The sequence below is a fragment of the Enhydra lutris genome, unplaced genomic scaffold (genome assembly GCF_002288905.1).
Source record: "Enhydra lutris kenyoni isolate GAN:26980312 unplaced genomic scaffold, ASM228890v2 scaffoldscaffold7, whole genome shotgun sequence".
NCBI classification, from domain to species: domain Eukaryota; kingdom Metazoa; phylum Chordata; class Mammalia; order Carnivora; family Mustelidae; genus Enhydra; species Enhydra lutris.
The window spans coordinates 36,691,864-36,710,421 of NW_019154091.1; the positions used below are offsets into that span (position 1 = coordinate 36,691,864).

An 18,558-nucleotide genomic window follows, 5' to 3' on the forward strand; every position below is an offset into this window, starting at 1 on the left:
AAGCTTTAACTTCTCTTTTCAGTGTCCCAATCCTGTCTGTATACAGAGGAGCTGCAGCCTATCAGAGGCCTCAGATAAGTACAGACATGGCTGCAAGACTGAAAGTCTTTCTTCCTCTTATCTCTCTTCCTTTTTTCTCATTTCTCTATAACTCTCAATGAGAGGAAGTTTTAAAAATTGTTTTGGTTAGTGCCAGGCAAAGGGACACAGATCCCTAACAATACATGTGCAGATATAACATAGAATTTGTTGGAGAATCACCTTCAAGCAGAGAAAGACGAGAAGGACACCATCCCCACACACTCACTTTTCCACAATAGTGGTCTGGCATAAATGTTCTGTATGTGTCATGGCAAAGGTCCTGACAGAGTGGATTTGCCTTTGCTGGGAGACTGTATGTACGCAAAGCACTCCTAGAGAGAGACAGAGGATAAGGCCCACTCTGTAACTCTGTTAGTTAGGGGTAAGTTAACCTAAGAGGAGTTAGGGAGCATCTAGTTTCTTTAGCAGCAAGAAACACAGTAAGGGATCTGGGGCCCAGAAACCACACCAGGAAGTATGCACACTGATGGCCGAGGTGGGTATACCAAAGGCCCTAGAAATTGCTTTGTAGTCCAGGAAAGCTGAAATAAGTCTTGCTGTCTCTCTTTAGACTGCCTCAACCTTTTTGAGCCAGCTCCCAGCTAAAGTATACCAAAAGGGTCATGCAAGCCAGGATCTTATAAAGTCCACTCAGCATTCTCAGGAGGCCAGGATCTGTGCATTTACTGATCAAGGGTACAAAGTGAAGATGGGTGCTTGGGAATCATTGTTTTTGAGTAAGTTCCTTCCTAATTCTTATTAGTAAATCTTATATATTCAGTCACATAATTGAAGGAAAGACTGCAGTGACAGTGGCATACTCAAGTTCAAAAAAGAGACCCACAGTCAGAATCAAGAGAAAAAACAAATATATACATTAAAAGGGGAGTTATATGACAGCATAGGACCCCAGATTGCTGCAGACCCAGCAATCACACGCTCCTGCAGACACGTTACAGATGTCACTGCATCCTGAAGGTTTGACGGTGATGAAGGATTGGGGGAGATGAACAAAAGTCGCTGTGCAGAGGACATGAATTCCCTTATGTCCTTAGACATAAGGAGAAAAAGTCTCCCTCTCCGGCCACGGGTGGACTCATTACAGCTGGCAATGAAACAGAGATGTTTCTATACTCCTGGGGGGAAGACTGGAAAGCATACTGAAAAAGTGTAAATACTTTCACACTGATTGCCAGACGTGATCTGCTAAAGGAAACTGATTATTCACAGTAGCGGCTTGCTGGACACACATCCTGTCTCACTTCATGAACGTTTCTTTGCTGTTACTTTCACCTTCCAAATAAACAGCCTGCACTAGATTCTTCAGGTCTCATGTTGTCTTTTTCCATTTTCCCTTTCTTTAGTCCTTTCTGCCCTTGAAAGAGCATCAATCTATCTTTCCTTTGTTGCATATTCCTCTCCTAGTCTCAGCCTCTTGGCTACCTAAGAGTTCCCAGACAGGCGTAAGCAGGGATCAAGCAAAACCCCAAACCAAGCCCTGGAGCACTTACTGATTTAAAAGATAAGAAAAAGTGTTCTGACCTAAGTAGGGTTTTCAGACAAAATGTAAGATCTCTAGTTAAATATAAATTTGGATTAAAAATGGTTTCTTTTCAGGGTAAGTATGCCTCAGGCAATGTTTTTTTTGTTGTTGTTGTCTTTGCAATATTTGTTGTTGATCTGAAATTCAAATTTGACTGGGAATTCTATATTTTAATTTGCTAAATCTGGTCACCCTACAAGCCCAAGGAGTGGATTGGCTAGAAAAATGGAGACAAATACGTATAGGTAGCAAAAATTCTTTCAGTGAGAAGGAAGGTTTATCCTGACCACCCACTCAGAAGTATGTTCTCACCAGCCCTCTGCACACATATCAGTTGACCTACCCACTCATTCCTCAGTCCCATGTGTTTTGATCAGATTTCATCAAGTATTTGGGTGCCCAACTAATATTTTTCAAATGACTGAAAGGCCTCAGGGAAGAACCCATAGGAAGGGGTCAGAGGATGGGGAAACAGGTGGATCTGGTGTTTTGTAAAGACTGTAGCCCTGTAAGTACCCACAGAACTTAACTTTCTTTCTTTCTTTTTTTTTAAATTTATTTATTTGACAGACAGAGATCACAAGTAGGCAGAGAGGCAGTCAGAGAGAGAGGGGGACACGGGCTCCCTGCTGAGCAGAGAGCCCGATGCGGGACTCAATCCCAGGACCCTGGGATCAGGACCTGAGCTGAAGTGGAGTCATAAGTGTTTTTTGTTTTGTTTTGTTTTGTTTTGTTTTTTTGTGACTGGCTTATTTCACTTAGCATTATGTCATCAAGATCCATCCATATCATCAGAATTTTCTGCCTTTTTAAAACTGAGGAATATTCAATTGTAGGTATAAGTCACATTTTCTTCATTCATCCATCAATGGATCCTTGGGAAGCTTTCACCTCTTGGCTATTGTGAATAGTGTTGTTATGAACGTGAGGTTTGTAAGTATCTCTTCAAAATCCTGCATTGGATTCTATGAGAGTATATACCCAGAAATAGAATTATGATCATACAACAATTCAATGTTCAATTTTTTGAAGAGCCACCGTAGTGTATTCCACAGCAGCTGCACCATTTTACATTCCCACCAATCCTTAGCATAATGTCTACATTGTAGCAATGAATCCTCAATGTACCCTAATCATCAGATTGAGCAGATACAAATAAGCATGGGTAAGAAATACACACACACACACACACACACACACACACACACACACACTCCATCATGGGAACTCTACCTCCATTATCTCACCTAAACCCAATTACCTCTCAAAGATCTCATCTTCTCGGGGCACCTGAAGGGCTCAGTGGGTTAAAGCTCTGCCTTTGGCTCAGGTCACGATCTCAGGGTCTTGGAATCGAGCCCCACATGGGGCTCTCTGCTCGGTGGGGAGCCTGCTTCTCCCTCTCTCTCTGCCTGCCTCTCTGCCTACTTGTGATCTCTGTCTGTCAAATAAATAAATAAAATCTTAAAAAAAAAAAACTCATCTTCTCATACCATCACATTGGGCATTTCAACATATGAATTTTGTAAGGACACAGACAGCCCATAACATATGTGTACATGATGTATGTTTATGTATATGCGTGTATGTATTTTTAATTTCATATGTACTTTTGCAAGAGAATGTATGTATTTGTTGGGGTGATTGTGCATTATTTCTTATGGTCTGATGGCACAAATTTCATTTGCCCTGATTTAATTAATTAATTAGATGACACCATGCTCCAGCTATATGTCTCAAATTTTAGTTTTACAATATACTTATGCATATTTATAATATACTTATAGTATTATTTAATTGTATAAAGTACAAACTTCTCTGCTAGATTTTCAGCCTACAAGTCACTATGTATAAAACAGATACGTATTATGATCAATGACCAGTCATGTCATCTACTTGTAAGTCTGTCAATGATTGATTGGTGTGCATCTGTCTTTAGTTAGCATGTAGACAATTAAGTGTAAAGTTATGTTACCTCTTCACCTCACAGTGATAAATTTACATGATATTTTACAAAAATAAGTAATCAAAAGAGGGAACTGTTCAATAATGATTAAATGCAGCAAAGAAATAAAAAGTGGTAATGCTGAAAGTCAAAGTCAAATAGAAAATGGGCAAATAGAGGAGCCCCTGGATGGCTCAGATGGTTAAGAACCTGCCTTCTGCTTAGGTCATGATCTCAGGGACCTGTGATGGAGCCCCACATTGGGCTTCTAGCTCAGCAGGGTGTCTGCTTCTGCCCCTACTTCTACTCCTCTCTCTGCCTCTCCCGCTGCTCACGCTGTCTCTGTCTTTGTGTCTCTCTCTCTCAAATGAATAAATAAAATCTTTAAAAGACAGAGAGAAAATAGACAAGTAGAAAGAAATAGCTGATCATGAATATATTGATATTTCCACTTTTGGAGAAACTCTAGATATGCAGCGAGAGGAATTTTGAAGGCAACCATCAACAAAAATAAGGGATAGAGTTGTGATGAAAAGGATGGAGATGTCCCAGAGAAGTTATATCCACGAATAATTTTTACATAAAAGGGATTCTGAGGTATTTCATGACATTCCAAATGCAAAATAAATAAGTAAATAAATAAATAAAATGTTGAAAGCCCATTCAAACTTAGAAGTATGAAAGTTTAGGAAAGCTTTTATGCTTTCTTTATACTCTCTTCTTTCTTTATACTAGCTCTATGTTTCAGGTTACACAGGAAGGTAGGGGCCTCTCCGTGCTCAGCTTTGAGGAGTTGGCAGGTGGGAGGTAAGGAACCAATCAGAGACTGAATTCTTGGAATTCTTTCTGTGGTCCAGCCAATCCTAGGCTGCTGAGCTCACACCCCTGGAACAAGGGTAGCCGTTAGTGCTGCCTGGAAACCATTACCGTTCCAGCTTCATAACAGAAGAGCCTTGTCTATGAGCTTTGGAGATGGAGAGCGAAAGGATTGAGAATAGGGATGGGATGGAGGTTGTCGAGCAGAAGATCAAGAGACCAGGTAATGGGGGGCCACAGAGATTGTCCTTGGGTACAGAAACTGAGCCTCCCGTGATTATCTTAGCATCCTTTCTTGATCCCAATTTGTGTACTCAGCACTTTTGTTTTTAATTGTCCATAATCTGCCCTAAATAAAAGCGGTATTCCTCAATAAAACCAAGACTACAAAGAAATGGTGGATCCACTCCTCTCCACCAGATTTTTCCCCCTCGGAAGAGGCAGCAATAAAAAAGTCCCAGGATGAAGTTTGGTTTTCTATTCTGGACCCAAGGCAAGAAAACTGAGTAGGTAAAACAGTTGTCAGAAATGGCACTAAAAAGTGGAGCCAAAGCACTTTTGAACAATGGCTGCTGAGAAGTTAGCTCTGAGTACCCTTTCTCATGTTCCCAATATTAATTGCTGTGTTGTGAAGAGTAGCACCTATAGAAGATAGAGAGATAGGTAAATCTTACTTGAGTTTTCTGTTTGCTTGTTGTTTGCTTTTTTCTCTAGAATATAAACAATGACATGCATCTTCCTTAGGTGTAGTAACGAAGAAAATGCTAGTCATGTCAAGTATGCTATGTGGAGGCATCGCTTTTCTTCTTTGGGCAATGTTAGGATTTCCTAGAAAATGTGAGTAACCAATTTCTGTTAAAAATACGTTAATTGTATTATCATTACTTCGGTCTCATATCAATGACTAGCCTGTTCTTCCCTAACACAGAATAATTAGAATCAGAAAGCATTCTCCCAGCCAGAGCACCTAATTGCTTTTTAAAGCTTGTCACTTGATTTGCCTTCTAGAAAGATTAATCTTTTTCTTTTAAGCTTATTTATTAAAGTAATTTCTACACCCAATGTGGGGCTCAAACTCACAACCTTGAGATTAAGAGTCGCATGCTTTACCAACTGAGCCGGCCAGTCGCCCCATAGAAAGATTCTTCTTTTAATACCTATTGAACTTTGGGCATAGTATTAGATGATGATGCTACCAAAATGAAAAAAAAAAAAAGGCGGGGGGGTATTTTGGCCTGAAAGGAATTAATCTTTGATGGAAGAAACAAGCACATAAGCAAATAGTAACAATAAAATAATTGCTAAATAGAAGTATGTTCAATTTGAAGAGGAAGAGGAGATTATAAATCTGCTTTTGGTAGTCAAGCAAAACTTTGTGAAGGGAAAGGTGTCTGTGCTGAACCTTAAGTTCAAGTAGGCATTTATGAGAGAGTGCCTTAGATGAAAGAAAGAATGAGAGTGTCAGAGAATTATGCCAGGTGTAAATGTGATAGAGTTAAAAAGAAGTGGGGTGGGGACTAGCAATTGTATTACTGTTCCTTAGAGCATTAACTCTCTTACTCCCATAGATGATTACGTTATACTTTTCCCTTTTCTTCAGAATGCTTCAGTCTCAGGTCTATATTTGCTTTCAATTTTACCTCATAAACTATAACAATTACTAAAAAACTTCCAAATATTCTCGTGACCACCTCTACTTGCTTACCTCTATCTCTACCTGTAATATACTCTGTCTAGAATCCTGGTACTGTAGATAGAGTTTTCATGTTCTACTCCAGTTTCTATAGCCTCTCACCTGATCAATTATGTGACTATAATAATATTTCTCTCTCTCTCCTACATTATAGTTTTTCCATAGTTAGCTGAAATATCCCCATCAGCAGTACATTATGGTAATATCTCTTACCTTAAAAAAAAATTGATTAGCCCTCACTCTTTCTTCACTATCAATTTCTTTCTTTTTTCTTCCGTTACAGCAAACTCCTGGAAAAATTTTTTTTGCTAAGTTTTTCTAATTTCTATCTTCCTATTTTTTGTCAATCTACTCTGATCAGGCTCCACTTCCTTTTTCTTCTACAGAATTTGTCTTTCAAGTTCATTGGCAACTTCTGTGTTGCTAAATTTAGTCCTTTCTCAGTTTTCATCTTACTTGACCTCTTTGCAGTATTCAGCAATCTCTCTTCCTGTAAATAATTTCTTCATTTAGCTTCCAAGATACCATTCTCCCATGGTTTGCTTTCTACCTAACTTGTTGGTTCTTCCAGCTTTCCTTTGCTTATTCTTTCTTTTCTCCCTGATGTCTTAACTTTGGGATGCCCTGGGGCTCAGTCCCTGGGCAGGTCCCTTCTTTACCTACCCTTGCACCCTTGGCAATCTGAACCTTACTTGCAACTTTGTCACACTTACAATGAACTCCAAATACATGCCTCCAATCTGTGTCTCTTAACTGAATTCCAAATTTGTAACCCATCTAGTGGACTGTCTAATAAACTTCTCAAGCATAACATTGTCCAAGCTGAAATCTTATTCTGGCTTTCTCTCATAACCCCTTCTTATCTGTGGTCTAATTTCAGGAAACAGCAACTTTGTCTTTCCAATTTTTAAACCAACCTTATAGTCATATTTGACACTTTTTAATGCCTCATACCCCTATTCCCCACATAATCAGCAAATTCTTCCTGGTCTTTCAAAATATAAATAGAATCTGTGTACTTTTCACCACTTCTACTGTTACCACCCTCTACCTAGCCAACATCCTCTTTTCTAAATGTTCTTCCCTCTTCTACCCTTTACCTCTTAGGGCAAGGTTGTCCAGTGAAAAAAATGAGCCACAAATATCATATATATTTTAGATGGTACACTGAAAAACTAAAAAAAAAAAAAAAAAAAACCAATGAAAATAGTTTTCATTGTATTTTTTGTTTAACCCAGTGTGAAAAAGAAAATAAAATGGAGCCATTTACATCAAAGTGTTCTAAAATGTATCCAGGAGGCCATTAAGGAGGTAAGCCTTATTGCGTATCCTTCAAAACTTTTGAACCAGGCCAAATCCCAAATATTCCAAGGGTTCTGTAAGACCTCCTGGAATTTGCTACACTAATGAAAGCCTTAGCCACCAATTATGCTTACCCAAGATTAGTTTTCTGCTATCAGCACCGATCAAAATTCTTTGTAATACATAATATATACAAAACTTCCCTTTTTTTTCTTTAAAAACTCCTGACTTTTGCTCCCTAGAGGGTTGCTATTTGGATTGCCACTCAAATCTATAAACACTGAATTGCAATTCTTTGATTTAAAAAATGCTTTTGCTTAGTTATTGCCTCCTGAAAATTTTAGGTTAATATCAGTATAGTCAATATATTATCATTTCACCATCTATCAATTTATTACTAATGATATTTTTAAAACTTTTGTACTAAGTTTTTAACATTCACTGTGTATCTTATAGGATATTTGGAGTTGATTTAGCCATATTTCAAATATCGATAGCAATGTGTAGCTAGTGGCTACCATACTGGACAGTACACTTCTAGAATACATTTAAAAATTTTTTCAAAAACAAATCAGATCTGTTTAAAATGCTGCTATGGTTATTCATTCATTTGGAGTAATGCCAAAATCTTGCCAGTGGTCTACAAGGCTCTATTGGATCTGGTCATCCAGTCACCAGTTACTTCTGTGATCTCATCTCCTCCCACTTGTCCCTTCACTCAGTCTTCTTCAGTCATACAGGCATCCTCACTATTTTGTGAACAAGCCAGGCCTTCACCTTGGTCTTTTGTACTGTTTCTTCTCTTTGTTAAGGGAGATCTTCCCAGATATACGCATATTCCTCACTAGTTCACTACCCTCAAGTTTTGGTAAAATCACCCTCTGGTTGATCCTATCCTGGCTACTGCATTAAAATTGTAAGACTTTCTACCAATAACCCTAATCCCCCTTAATGATAAACTATAAAATTTAGTAGACAAGCAAGTCCCATAATAGCAAAGATTTTTTTGGTATCTTATGTACACTGTTGTATTTCCAGACCTACAGAAATGTCTGGCACATGACAGAAGCTCAAGTGGTAGTTGTCAAATGAATGAATGAATGAATGATAAAAGTTGGTTTTCTGGTAACCCAAGTTCTGAACCAAATACTTGATTTTGTACTAACTTGTACAAACTGTTACTGTATAAACTTTACTAACTATACTGCTGGTTTCTTGTATCATTTGAAGATTTTCTCATTCATAGGCTTGACTATGAACTAGTCATTTATTTCAACTGTGAAGAGGTGTCCTTTTGGTGAGCTTTGGTTTTCTCAGGGCTATACCTGAATAAGTAACTTCATCTGTCTAGTTTCAGTAAATTGGAAAGTAAAAAGTGGATAGCAGAAAGGTAGTAAATTCCAAACTTTTTTTCCTTGAATTATTTTGTGTTTAAAAACAAATGAACAACTTCAACTTCTGGGGAAAATCTGTTCTTGAAAGACAATCTAGTCTCAAGCCAGCAATAGGAAGCCAACCCTCTGAGGTTATGGATACAGATAGTTGGTTTATTTACAGTGAGACATGTCCCAGGCACCTTAGTAAATTATACGAAAGGAAATGGGTAAATAGAGAAAATGCCAATAATATAAAAAAAATGGGAGGAAACTGGCTAGAGAAGATTTTTTGTTTATTGGTCTACTGTTGCTATATTAAATAATGCATACACCTGCATTTTTCAGTCTTGATTTATTTCATGCTATGTTCTTAATTTTTTTTCTGAGTTGACATTTGAAGTTCAATCATTTGAATTGAATATGGAAGTAAAATACATTTTCTCAATCTGAAATATATCTTTTATACTGAAGGTAAGACTCTTCCTTTCTCTTACACTTTCTTCATTTTTTTTTCTACCACTGTGTTAATTTTAGTTAAAAATCCAAGGATATTTAAAGACAATACATGCTCTGAAGATGAAACTATATGTCCACAAGGCTGGAACCAAATCAATAATAATTGCTTCTTTCAATCTGAACATGAAAAAACTTGGATAGATGGCCAAGCAAACTGCATAGCCTATCATGGATCTCTCGCCATATTCAACTCCAAGAATGAAGTGGTTAGATTTCTCCTTTGCAATATACATCACATCTAATTTATTGAGTAGCTATTATATGACAGTATCCTGTCATATAATATATATCAGCCAACAAAACAAAGATCTTTGCCTTTCTGGAGCTTACATCCCAGAGGAAGAGATAGGGAATGAAAAATAATCAAAACGAATGTGTAAATTGTATATTAGAAGTTAGTAAATTTTGATAAACATATATATGATTTATGTATATAACATATGTGTGTATGATATGAAATAGATATGAATAAGTGATATTCTAAGTGTTCTAAGTGGGTAGGTTGCATGTAAGATAGTCTTATTGAGATGATACTTAGCAAAACTATCGTGGAAAAGAGTTAGAGAAATATCTGGGGAATCAGCTTCCTAAGAAGAAGAAACATCTAGAACATGGACCTCATGGTAGGTATATGCCTGGAATATTCAAGGAACAGAAAAGAAAATCAGCCAATGTGCCTAGAATGACGGAGTGAGTGAAAGATATGAGTGATTAGGGTCTTGGAGGCTATAGTAAATACTTTGGTTTTCCTCCAAGTAAAGTAGGGAAATACTGCAGAACTATGAACTAAAGTGAGACATGATTTGACTTAAGTTTAAAAAAAAATCATTATCTTTGCTGTGATGAGCTAGTGGGTGGCAAATATAAAAGTAGAGTGCCATGTTACAAGGTTATAGCAATAACCCTAGCAAGACATAATGGGCCCAAGGAAGGACCATAGCACTGGAGGTAGTGAGAATGAGAAAACTCATTCTCAAATCTTTAATGAAACAGCACCCCATGTTTCATTAAAGGAATCTTTGATGCCCTATCTGGAACCTTCTTCATATTGGATTGGACTAAAGAAGCCAAATGCAAGCGCACCCTGGGTGTGGGCAAATGGAGATGCATTTGACAATTGGTAAGCTTTAATAACATTTATTATAAAATATGCTAAGCATGGTAAGGAATCTAAGCCTATAATCAGCTACCCTTATAGTTTCCTCCACATTATCTCCCCAAAAGACCATCAATGTATGTAGATGCCAAAGAGAACCTTCAAACAAATATATAGTCCTTAGTGAGGGTTTGGCATCAAATATCAACATCTACTTCTATATAGTAAATTAGACTGTGTATGCCACATATGTACCACAAGTGTTCTTTTAATCTAAGACTATATAAAAATCTAACTAGCTTGATTCTTGCTTATTTCCAGTTGGGGTTTTGTCTCTATCTGTTTGTCTGTTGTTGCTTTGGACTGTCATTGCTAGGGAGTCTGAGAGAGTGTACTCAAGTCTACATACCCCACACACTGGTGAACTGAAATGGAAGGGAATGAGTGAGAAAGAGAAAATGCATGCAGTGAGAAAGAGAAAATGCATGCTCTAGGCGATCTTTATTTAAAATTTTCGAACTTTTCGAACTTCTCAATGTTTCCTAGCTTGAAGAACTGATTATACCTCTCAACTCCGTTTTCATTTTTGAAACATTTGATTTTTTTCCAACTTCAGAGAGGAGAAAAGAAAAGAAAGAATATTGAGTTCCCTGTAAAGGGAACCCCTAGTTACAATTTATTTAGCATCTAATTCTGTGCTAGATATTATATGAGGGGTGATCCAACAAAGAAATAGCAGGACTTTCTAAAAGTAAACTTCTATTATTGTATTTATATCCAATTTGGGGTGAAAATACACAATGATTTGAGGATAATAATATAGCCAACTCTGAAAAATGTAAGAAAACTATGACATAAATTAAAATTTCTGACTATCAAACCTAATATAATAATATTTTCTTTAGAGAAAATATTGGCAGTTTAACATGATATTTTATATTATATATAGTCCTACTTAAAAATAAAAAATGAGGAAGAAGTAAAAACTAGAAGTTGGTTAAAGATGGTGCATTAGTTTGCTAAGGCTGCTGTAGCAAATATCACAGACTAGACAGTGTGAACAACAGTTCTAGAGACTAGAAATCCCAGATCAAGATGTCAGGAGGGTTGATTTCTTCTGAGGCCTCTCTCTTTGGCTTGTAAATGGTCATCTTCTCCCTCTGTGTCTTCACATGTTTTTCCCTCTGTGCAAATGCTTATCTTGTTCAAATATTTTCTCATGAGGACACCAGGAATATTGGATTAGGGCTTTAAAGATCTCTTTTTAACTTAATCACCTCTTCAAACACTTCATCTCTTAATATGGTTATATTCTGAGCTACTAGGGGTTAGATCTTAAACATCTGAATTTGGGGGGGGGCATAAGTAAGCCCATTGCAGTTAGCATTAGGGTAGGCACAGAAATGGACACGTATTTTGGAAATAGGATAAATTCTGAAGATATCCTAAAAGCTGGGAAAGTGCACACCAGTGCCACAAAGTTTCCCAAAAATGAGGTGCTAAAACATTTTAATTGCCATATAACCAGAAATCCATCATAACTCAACATTCTCTTTTTCTCATTTTGAATTTTTAATTGTGTATGTTTTATGTGACCTAAAATAAGAATTTAGAAAACCCTTCCTAGATATTTTATTTGTGATTATTTACATGTTTCACAGTTCATCAGGTGAATACTTATTTCACTATTACTATGCTAATAGTTTCAAAATACAGTTGAGGGAACATCTACTTCACCCTTTTGACCAGTTTTGTAAATGTGTGCAGGGGTGTGGGAATCAGTGAAATTTCAGTTATACTCTACCTGTATATGATCTTTAAATGGTTCACTATATTTACTTTTGTTCTTTTGTATAAAAGGAAGGATCTAGTCCTTCCCAAAGTGATTTTCAATGTTTACTCCACTGTAAAACGGCATCAAGTTCCAGGATTCTTTGTTGTCACTGCAGTGAAGTTCCTTGGTGTTAGTTTCTTAACACACCACCATCCCGCAGTGAAGTTTGGAGGCTGAAGAGGAGAGAAACAGTTCATTTCACTCCTTCTACTCTTTTTTAGTTGCAAATTTTGAAACATGGTCACCAAAGTTACATATTTTAGTCTGTACGTAGTTATTTTTCATGCGGTTCGGTAAGCAATTAACCTCCTTATTTTGTTCCAGGTTTAATATTGAAGGAAGTGGAACGTGTGCCTTCATGTTTAAGAATGGCATAAGCAGTGCCAGTTGCAATGATGCAATAAAATATGTATGCAGCAGAGAATCCTTTTGTCCTTAGACAAAGGGTCCTTCATAATAAAGTAAATAAAATAAAGACTATCCTTTTATGTGTTATAAATTCATATGGATACATTTTCCTTCCCATCAAACATATGCTTTAAGTTGCTTGATAAAATTTTAAATGACTTCTATCTTCATTTAAATAACTTATCTAAGAAGTCAAGAAACTAAACTGAATTTTTACATGATGTTGCTTCGCCACGTAAATTGGTGTGTCTAAGCCTGGGGGTATAACAGTGGTCTTGTTCACAACTGATTCAACAACATGCCTCAGTGGAACAGACTGGAGGGTAAAGAGGAAGGAGTGAAAGATTCCTCTGTCTGAAATTCAATTTAATTTGCCTACAAGAGATGAGAGATGAAGCATGAAGTGAGCACTGCGTGTTCCACTCAGCCTCCAGTGGTATGTAGCCCATTGAGAATTTGGAAAGAAGGCCATGGGACAAGTACTCAGAGATTAATTAGGATTTTTTACTTTGTATCACTGTCAAAGACCAAATCCCCTGAAAATACATTTATACAATCTTTCACAGTTTCCTAGATCTTTATTCAAGCTACTAAGGTGAAGAATTACATTACATGGATTTGTTGTTGCTGAAACCACTGAAAGAATCAGACTTTGGGATGTAAGTCATGGTGAGCAGAACATAAGTATTGAGAGAAGGAGCAGAATGTGAGGAAAGAAGCCCGGTAACTTGAAGAAATGATGGGGATTTCTCTGGTCTTTCACTAAAGCTGTGGGATTTAGATCCCAAATCACATTTGAATAGGAATCCAAGGGACCGAGGGTGAGGGTCAACATCTAGTTTTCATTAAAAATCTGTGCACATTTTAGTACTTAATGTTTCAGTCTATATTTTCTTTTTATATTTACGAACACAATAATTCTCTCTTGAGAATATTTCATCTCAATTTTTCTTAAATAATGAGCAAATGGAAGATTATTTTAGGCTTTGCTAAACTTCTTGATTGCTCCTGTTGGGCTTGGGACAAAAAAAGTAACTGCAATGCAAAATGTGAAGTGCTTTAATATATGTGTATGCAAGATTGTAAAAGAGCACGTAAGAGAAGAAAAGTTCTTCAAGTTCACTGAATACATCCTGTGCCCTTTCTGTGTCCAGCATACTTTGTTATCTCATTTAACAGACTTCCAAACAGAATGGGGAATATAGGTGTTTCTACAACACCAATAAAGAATATCCAATGAAGTGAGTTCAATGTAACTTTCCAGAAATCCAAAAAAAAATAGGAAATTCTAGACCCAAGATTAGAATCAGTTCTTTCTGATTCCAAAAGTGGCTCTTTCCCAAAGTCCATAAAGCATGGACCAACTGTCCTAGCATGATTAAATAAAACTTAGGGAATGGTTGCTAGCATCTGTATATAAGCTTCTCAGTTTTACAGAAATGAAAGAGGGCTGGCTCTGCACAGAAAGTTGAGGTATACATAGAATTCAGTTGTCATAACTGCATAAATTTGTATGGCAAATCCAGAGAGAAATGTTGACTCATCATTAAAGTAAATCATTGATCTAACCAATGAATGACTTAAAGATATAGATTTTTAAAAACATAATACAGCTTCATACATGAAATCTTCAAGAAATATATAGTTCTATTTTTGTTCACAGGTATGCTGTAAAATTCATGAGTAGATTTTAAAGTGATGATGTACCATAATATGTGTGTGGATGGATAAATAGATGATAGATGGATGATAGATAGATGATTGAAATAGATACACTTGACATAAATGCCAGGCATCATTATTCTAAGTATTTTTCATGTAGTATCTCATTTGACCATTGCAACATTCCTCTAGGTAAGTATAATTTACTCTCAATTTTACAGAAGAACTGAGCAACAGAGTTAAATAGCTTTCTCAAAATCATGTAATAACTGCACCTGAACCTATACAGAATGAATAATGTGTGTGTGTGTAATTACTATTAATGACTTGACCTTTTATAAAAATGAAAAGTGAGATAATTCCAAGAAATAGTAAGGAGTGCTTTAATAAGATGAACATTTTTTTCTGTGTGTTCCACGCAATATGGCACACAGGACTTTTTATTATTTGCAGACAAAAATATTCTGCCAATTTTATGATACTCTTGTGCAAACATACTTTTGGATGAGTCAATTTTCCATTTTTAATGATGTGTTCACTTTTATCTCTGATCTGAACTGATAAGACTGATTACTCACTGCTTCTTCTTGGATTAAATAAATGTGTTGATTGTCAGTTGTTTCGCTCCTGTTATACAGAAAGCTTGCTCGGCTTTTTGTGATCCACGTCTAGTTATCTTCTTTGATTTGGATCAATCACCACAGTTGCCATGATCACCCCAGAGCAGCATGATGGCAGACATGATAACTGGAAACATAGGACAAGTAAGTTCCTTTGGGTGAGGGAGAATGAAGGGGGAAAAAACAAACCAAATACAGGACAGCCTAATAATGCTGACCTTCTAAGGAGGAAAACTACTAAAGTTTATGAGGCAGAGAAATCACTTCTGTAAAACAATGCAAAATTTAGTAGAAGGTATGGAATTTTGTCTCTGTTAGAGTGTAAGCTTGTATGTATGAAGATATTCGGGGTGAATTTTATGGTGTGTGCATTATATGTCAATAAAAATGTTTTTTAAATGTACTTTTACAGCAAAGAGAAGTTATTTACCACAGTTTTACCCAATCCTGTAACCAAGATTGCTTTCTCTGTCTCAACCAGCACAGACCAAGGATGGATAGAAATAGCTAATATCCTGCTGAAGTGAATGAAGATGTTTCTAAATGTTTATGCTTGGGTCAAGTTGACTTTCAGAATCATTACGTGTCCAGTGTGTTTCCCCAGCATCATCTTGATATTATAGGAAATATACATAGAGAAAATCTGGAAGTGGCTTGAAGATAAAGAGGCTGAAAGGGACTTTTGAAGAAGTGTAAAGATTGACTGAGTCTAGCAGAAATTTCTATACTAGAATATTTTTAATGATAATATCTCTGTTTTACAAGACAATTTCAATTTTGAGAAATTTTAATTAGAAGAATATTTCTTTACTAAATATATGTAATGCCAGTGATTATTCACTTAGGAGTGGTTCAAGTGCTAAATTTATTTTGTTTATTTAATTTTTTATAAAATATTTTTATTTTTTTTTTTTACCACAGGAAAATAAATTCGGTCTTTCTCTCCATCGTGGATTTTGAGTGCTCATCACATACACTCAGGAGGCCTAGGTGGCTTTTGGGTTGTAGAACATGCAATAATTGTCCAAAGGCCAGATGGAAGAAAGCAAAAGCAAAAAGCAAAAAGTTTCCTCGAATGCATTTTGTATTTTGTCTCTTTACACTGCTGCATCTCCCAACTGCAAGCCCGGAGCCTTACCACCCACTCACCATTCATGCACACACATACACTCACATACACATAGAGTAGCCTTGGATCTCCACAGAGGGTTCTAGCAGCACTTCCTGTAATTTCTCAAGTCTGTGTGTCTTTCCCTCACTTTTGTATCTTCCCTAGGTTTTTTTTAAGGGTGGAAGCAGTATCTGTGGACTGTTAATTTTTTGTACACTAAAGAACTTGTTCAAGGATGAATTAATAGAATGACTGATTTTTCATATCAGAATTTGTATCCTCATGCCACTGAGTCAGTCTCTTTGATATCATTGAAAAATAAAACAAAAAAACTTAGGTTTTTAAAAAGTTTAGAGGTGTGGTGTATAAGGGAGTCCCGAATAGAGTTAAGTGTAAGGGGATGGGTATATTACTAGCAGTAGCAGAAGAAAAAATATCGTAAGTGAAGAAAAATATGAGCCTAGAATTTGAAAAAGCATACACAATGCTGAGCAGAAAGGTTAAAAGGATTTTTCATAATTTGATGACTTATACTAAATTTCAAAACATCAAGAATAAAGAGAAAATCTTGAAAGGCCTCAAAGAGGAGGAAACCACACAAACCAAATGAACTTCAAGATAATGAAAATCCTTCTCTGAATGGTAGGTCGCTCATCAGCAACAGCAGCTGCATAAAGAGAACAGAGCAAATTCTTCACATTTATAAAGGAGAAAATGCTTAAATTCAGGTTTTTAATTCAGTCTATCAGATGTTGGGGGAAATTTTTCAGATGTAAAAATTTAACGTAATTGCTACTCATAGACCCTTTCTAAATGAATTTCTCAGAAAGTAGAATCAAACAAAAATACAAAATGCAGTGAGTTTTAACTAGATGTGCTCTGGTGCGCTTGTGAAATGAGACCTGATGTCATCTCCGCCAGAACTAAAGCCCTGCAGAACTCTCTTTTTGGGAAACATTAGGTACTCAGGGGTTTGCACTGGTCTTCTGGAGGAGGGCCCACTGCACTGGGACTGAGGCAAGTGTGACTGAAAAGGGCAGTTCCATCAGAATGCAGGGGTGTGGGGCTTGGTGTAAGGAAGTTAGGCAACCAGTGTTGGTTACTGCATTGCTTCTTATAGGTGGCTCTGTGTTGGTTTTTTTTGTTTTTGTTTTTTAATTTTATTTTTTCAGTGTTCCAAGATTCATTGTTTATGCACCACTGAGTTTATACTAAGGTGTGAGGAGGTAACTGGCAACAGTCAGCTCCTTTGTTCCGGGAGATGCTTTCCCATGAATGTTGCCTCTCAGGGATGAGTTCCAAGAAGTGTGAATAATCTTCCCTTTCTGTGCCCCTGGAATTCTTGAGATCATAGTTTCCATGCTGTCTGCCCCCAGATTGTTGCCTACCTCCTCTCCAGGAGCAGCACAGTACCCTGGCTGTATTCCAGCCAAGCCAGCGGACCTTTAAAACTCCAGGCTTTAAGCTCTGCTCATTGTAAGAATTCATAAAATTCAGCCTCTCTGATTTTGCAAGCCAGTATCTTTGGGGAAATGTTCTTATGCAATCCCCTGTGTGCTCCTCTCTCTCTTGTCCTTCTCTACAACCACATCTCTCTCCCCTTCATGGCACCCATGATCTATTTCTCCTCTAAAACACATATCTTACCTCCTTCGATGTGGCATCCTCTCTCTTTTTTGTTATGGAGTTTTGTCATGAGCATGGTATGCACGTGCATACATGAGTTGTGTCTTTCCACAATGTCGACTTTATTCAATCATAAAGCAAAGTTAATCACAATTATAAAGCAGGTTCAGGATTTCAAACTCAATGACATTTCACTGTGTGATTAAACTTGGCTCCTTACACAGCACACAGAGCAGAACATAGGATAAACCAGACAAAAAACAAGATAATGAAAGGGTATAGGAAGTTAATAAACTAAACACAGTGTCAGTCTACGGGTGCACAGTTGAGATGAGACTTATCTGGTTTGAGTCAACTCTTGGCACTTACTGCTTTTTATGTTCAAGCAGTGAAGAATCTCACTCTGTTGAGATCAGTCAGGTGGAGCCTCCAGCAGCTGAAGTTGCCTTTTTAAGTGGTCACATGGAGAAGTCATGTCTGATGAGTCTGACAGTGTGCTGAAAAAATCCTCTCCTTTTTAAATGGATTTAATTGGTCTTAGGTCTCTGCAGACCTGTTTCTTATCAATTCTGGACTATCGATGCTGGTCCCAGCGATATCTCGTAGATGTTGTACCTTTTGTTTTTTTTAAGGATTTTATTTATTTATTTGACAGACAGAGATCACAAGTAGGCAGAGAGGCAGGCAGAGAGACAAGGGGAAGCAGACTCCCTGCTGAGCTGAGAGCCCGATGCGGGGCTCGATCCCAGGACCCTGAGATCATGACCTGAGCCGAAGGCAGAGGCTTTAACCCACTGAGCCACCCAGGTGCCCTTCATAGATGCTGTACCTTTAAGTACTTGTGTCACAGCTCATCATAGGTCCCTGCTTAACATGAGAGACTTCATTTTGCTCTCTACAAGTTTGTTCTGTCAGTCTTCAGGTGGACT

At 37.1% G+C, this 18,558-nt stretch overlaps 1 protein-coding gene across 6 annotated transcripts in view; it reads left to right on the top strand.

Moving 5' to 3' along the window:
• LOC111141955 (C-type lectin domain family 2 member F-like) overlaps positions 1-15,750 on the top strand; it is a 28,226-nt gene extending 12,476 nt beyond the window's left edge. For 2 of the 6 annotated variants that reach the window (XM_022494837.1, XM_022494838.1), the window contains 6 exons: positions 23-818; positions 4,427-4,608; positions 5,130-5,222; positions 9,291-9,478; positions 10,286-10,392; positions 12,527-12,679. In XM_022494837.1, the coding sequence (XP_022350545.1) occupies positions 4,542-4,608; positions 5,130-5,222; positions 9,291-9,478; positions 10,286-10,392; positions 12,527-12,641 (570 nt within the window). In that variant the 5' untranslated portion in view covers positions 23-818; positions 4,427-4,541 and the 3' untranslated portion in view covers positions 12,642-12,679. Of the gene's footprint in view, positions 1-22; positions 819-4,426; positions 4,609-4,805; positions 5,223-9,290; positions 9,479-10,285; positions 10,393-12,526; positions 12,680-14,910; positions 15,037-15,304 lie in introns of those variants that run through there. The other 4 variants (XR_002640229.1, XM_022494841.1, XM_022494843.1 and 1 more) reach the window with 4 other exon arrangements.
• Positions 15,751-18,558: the final 2,808 nt, after the last annotated feature.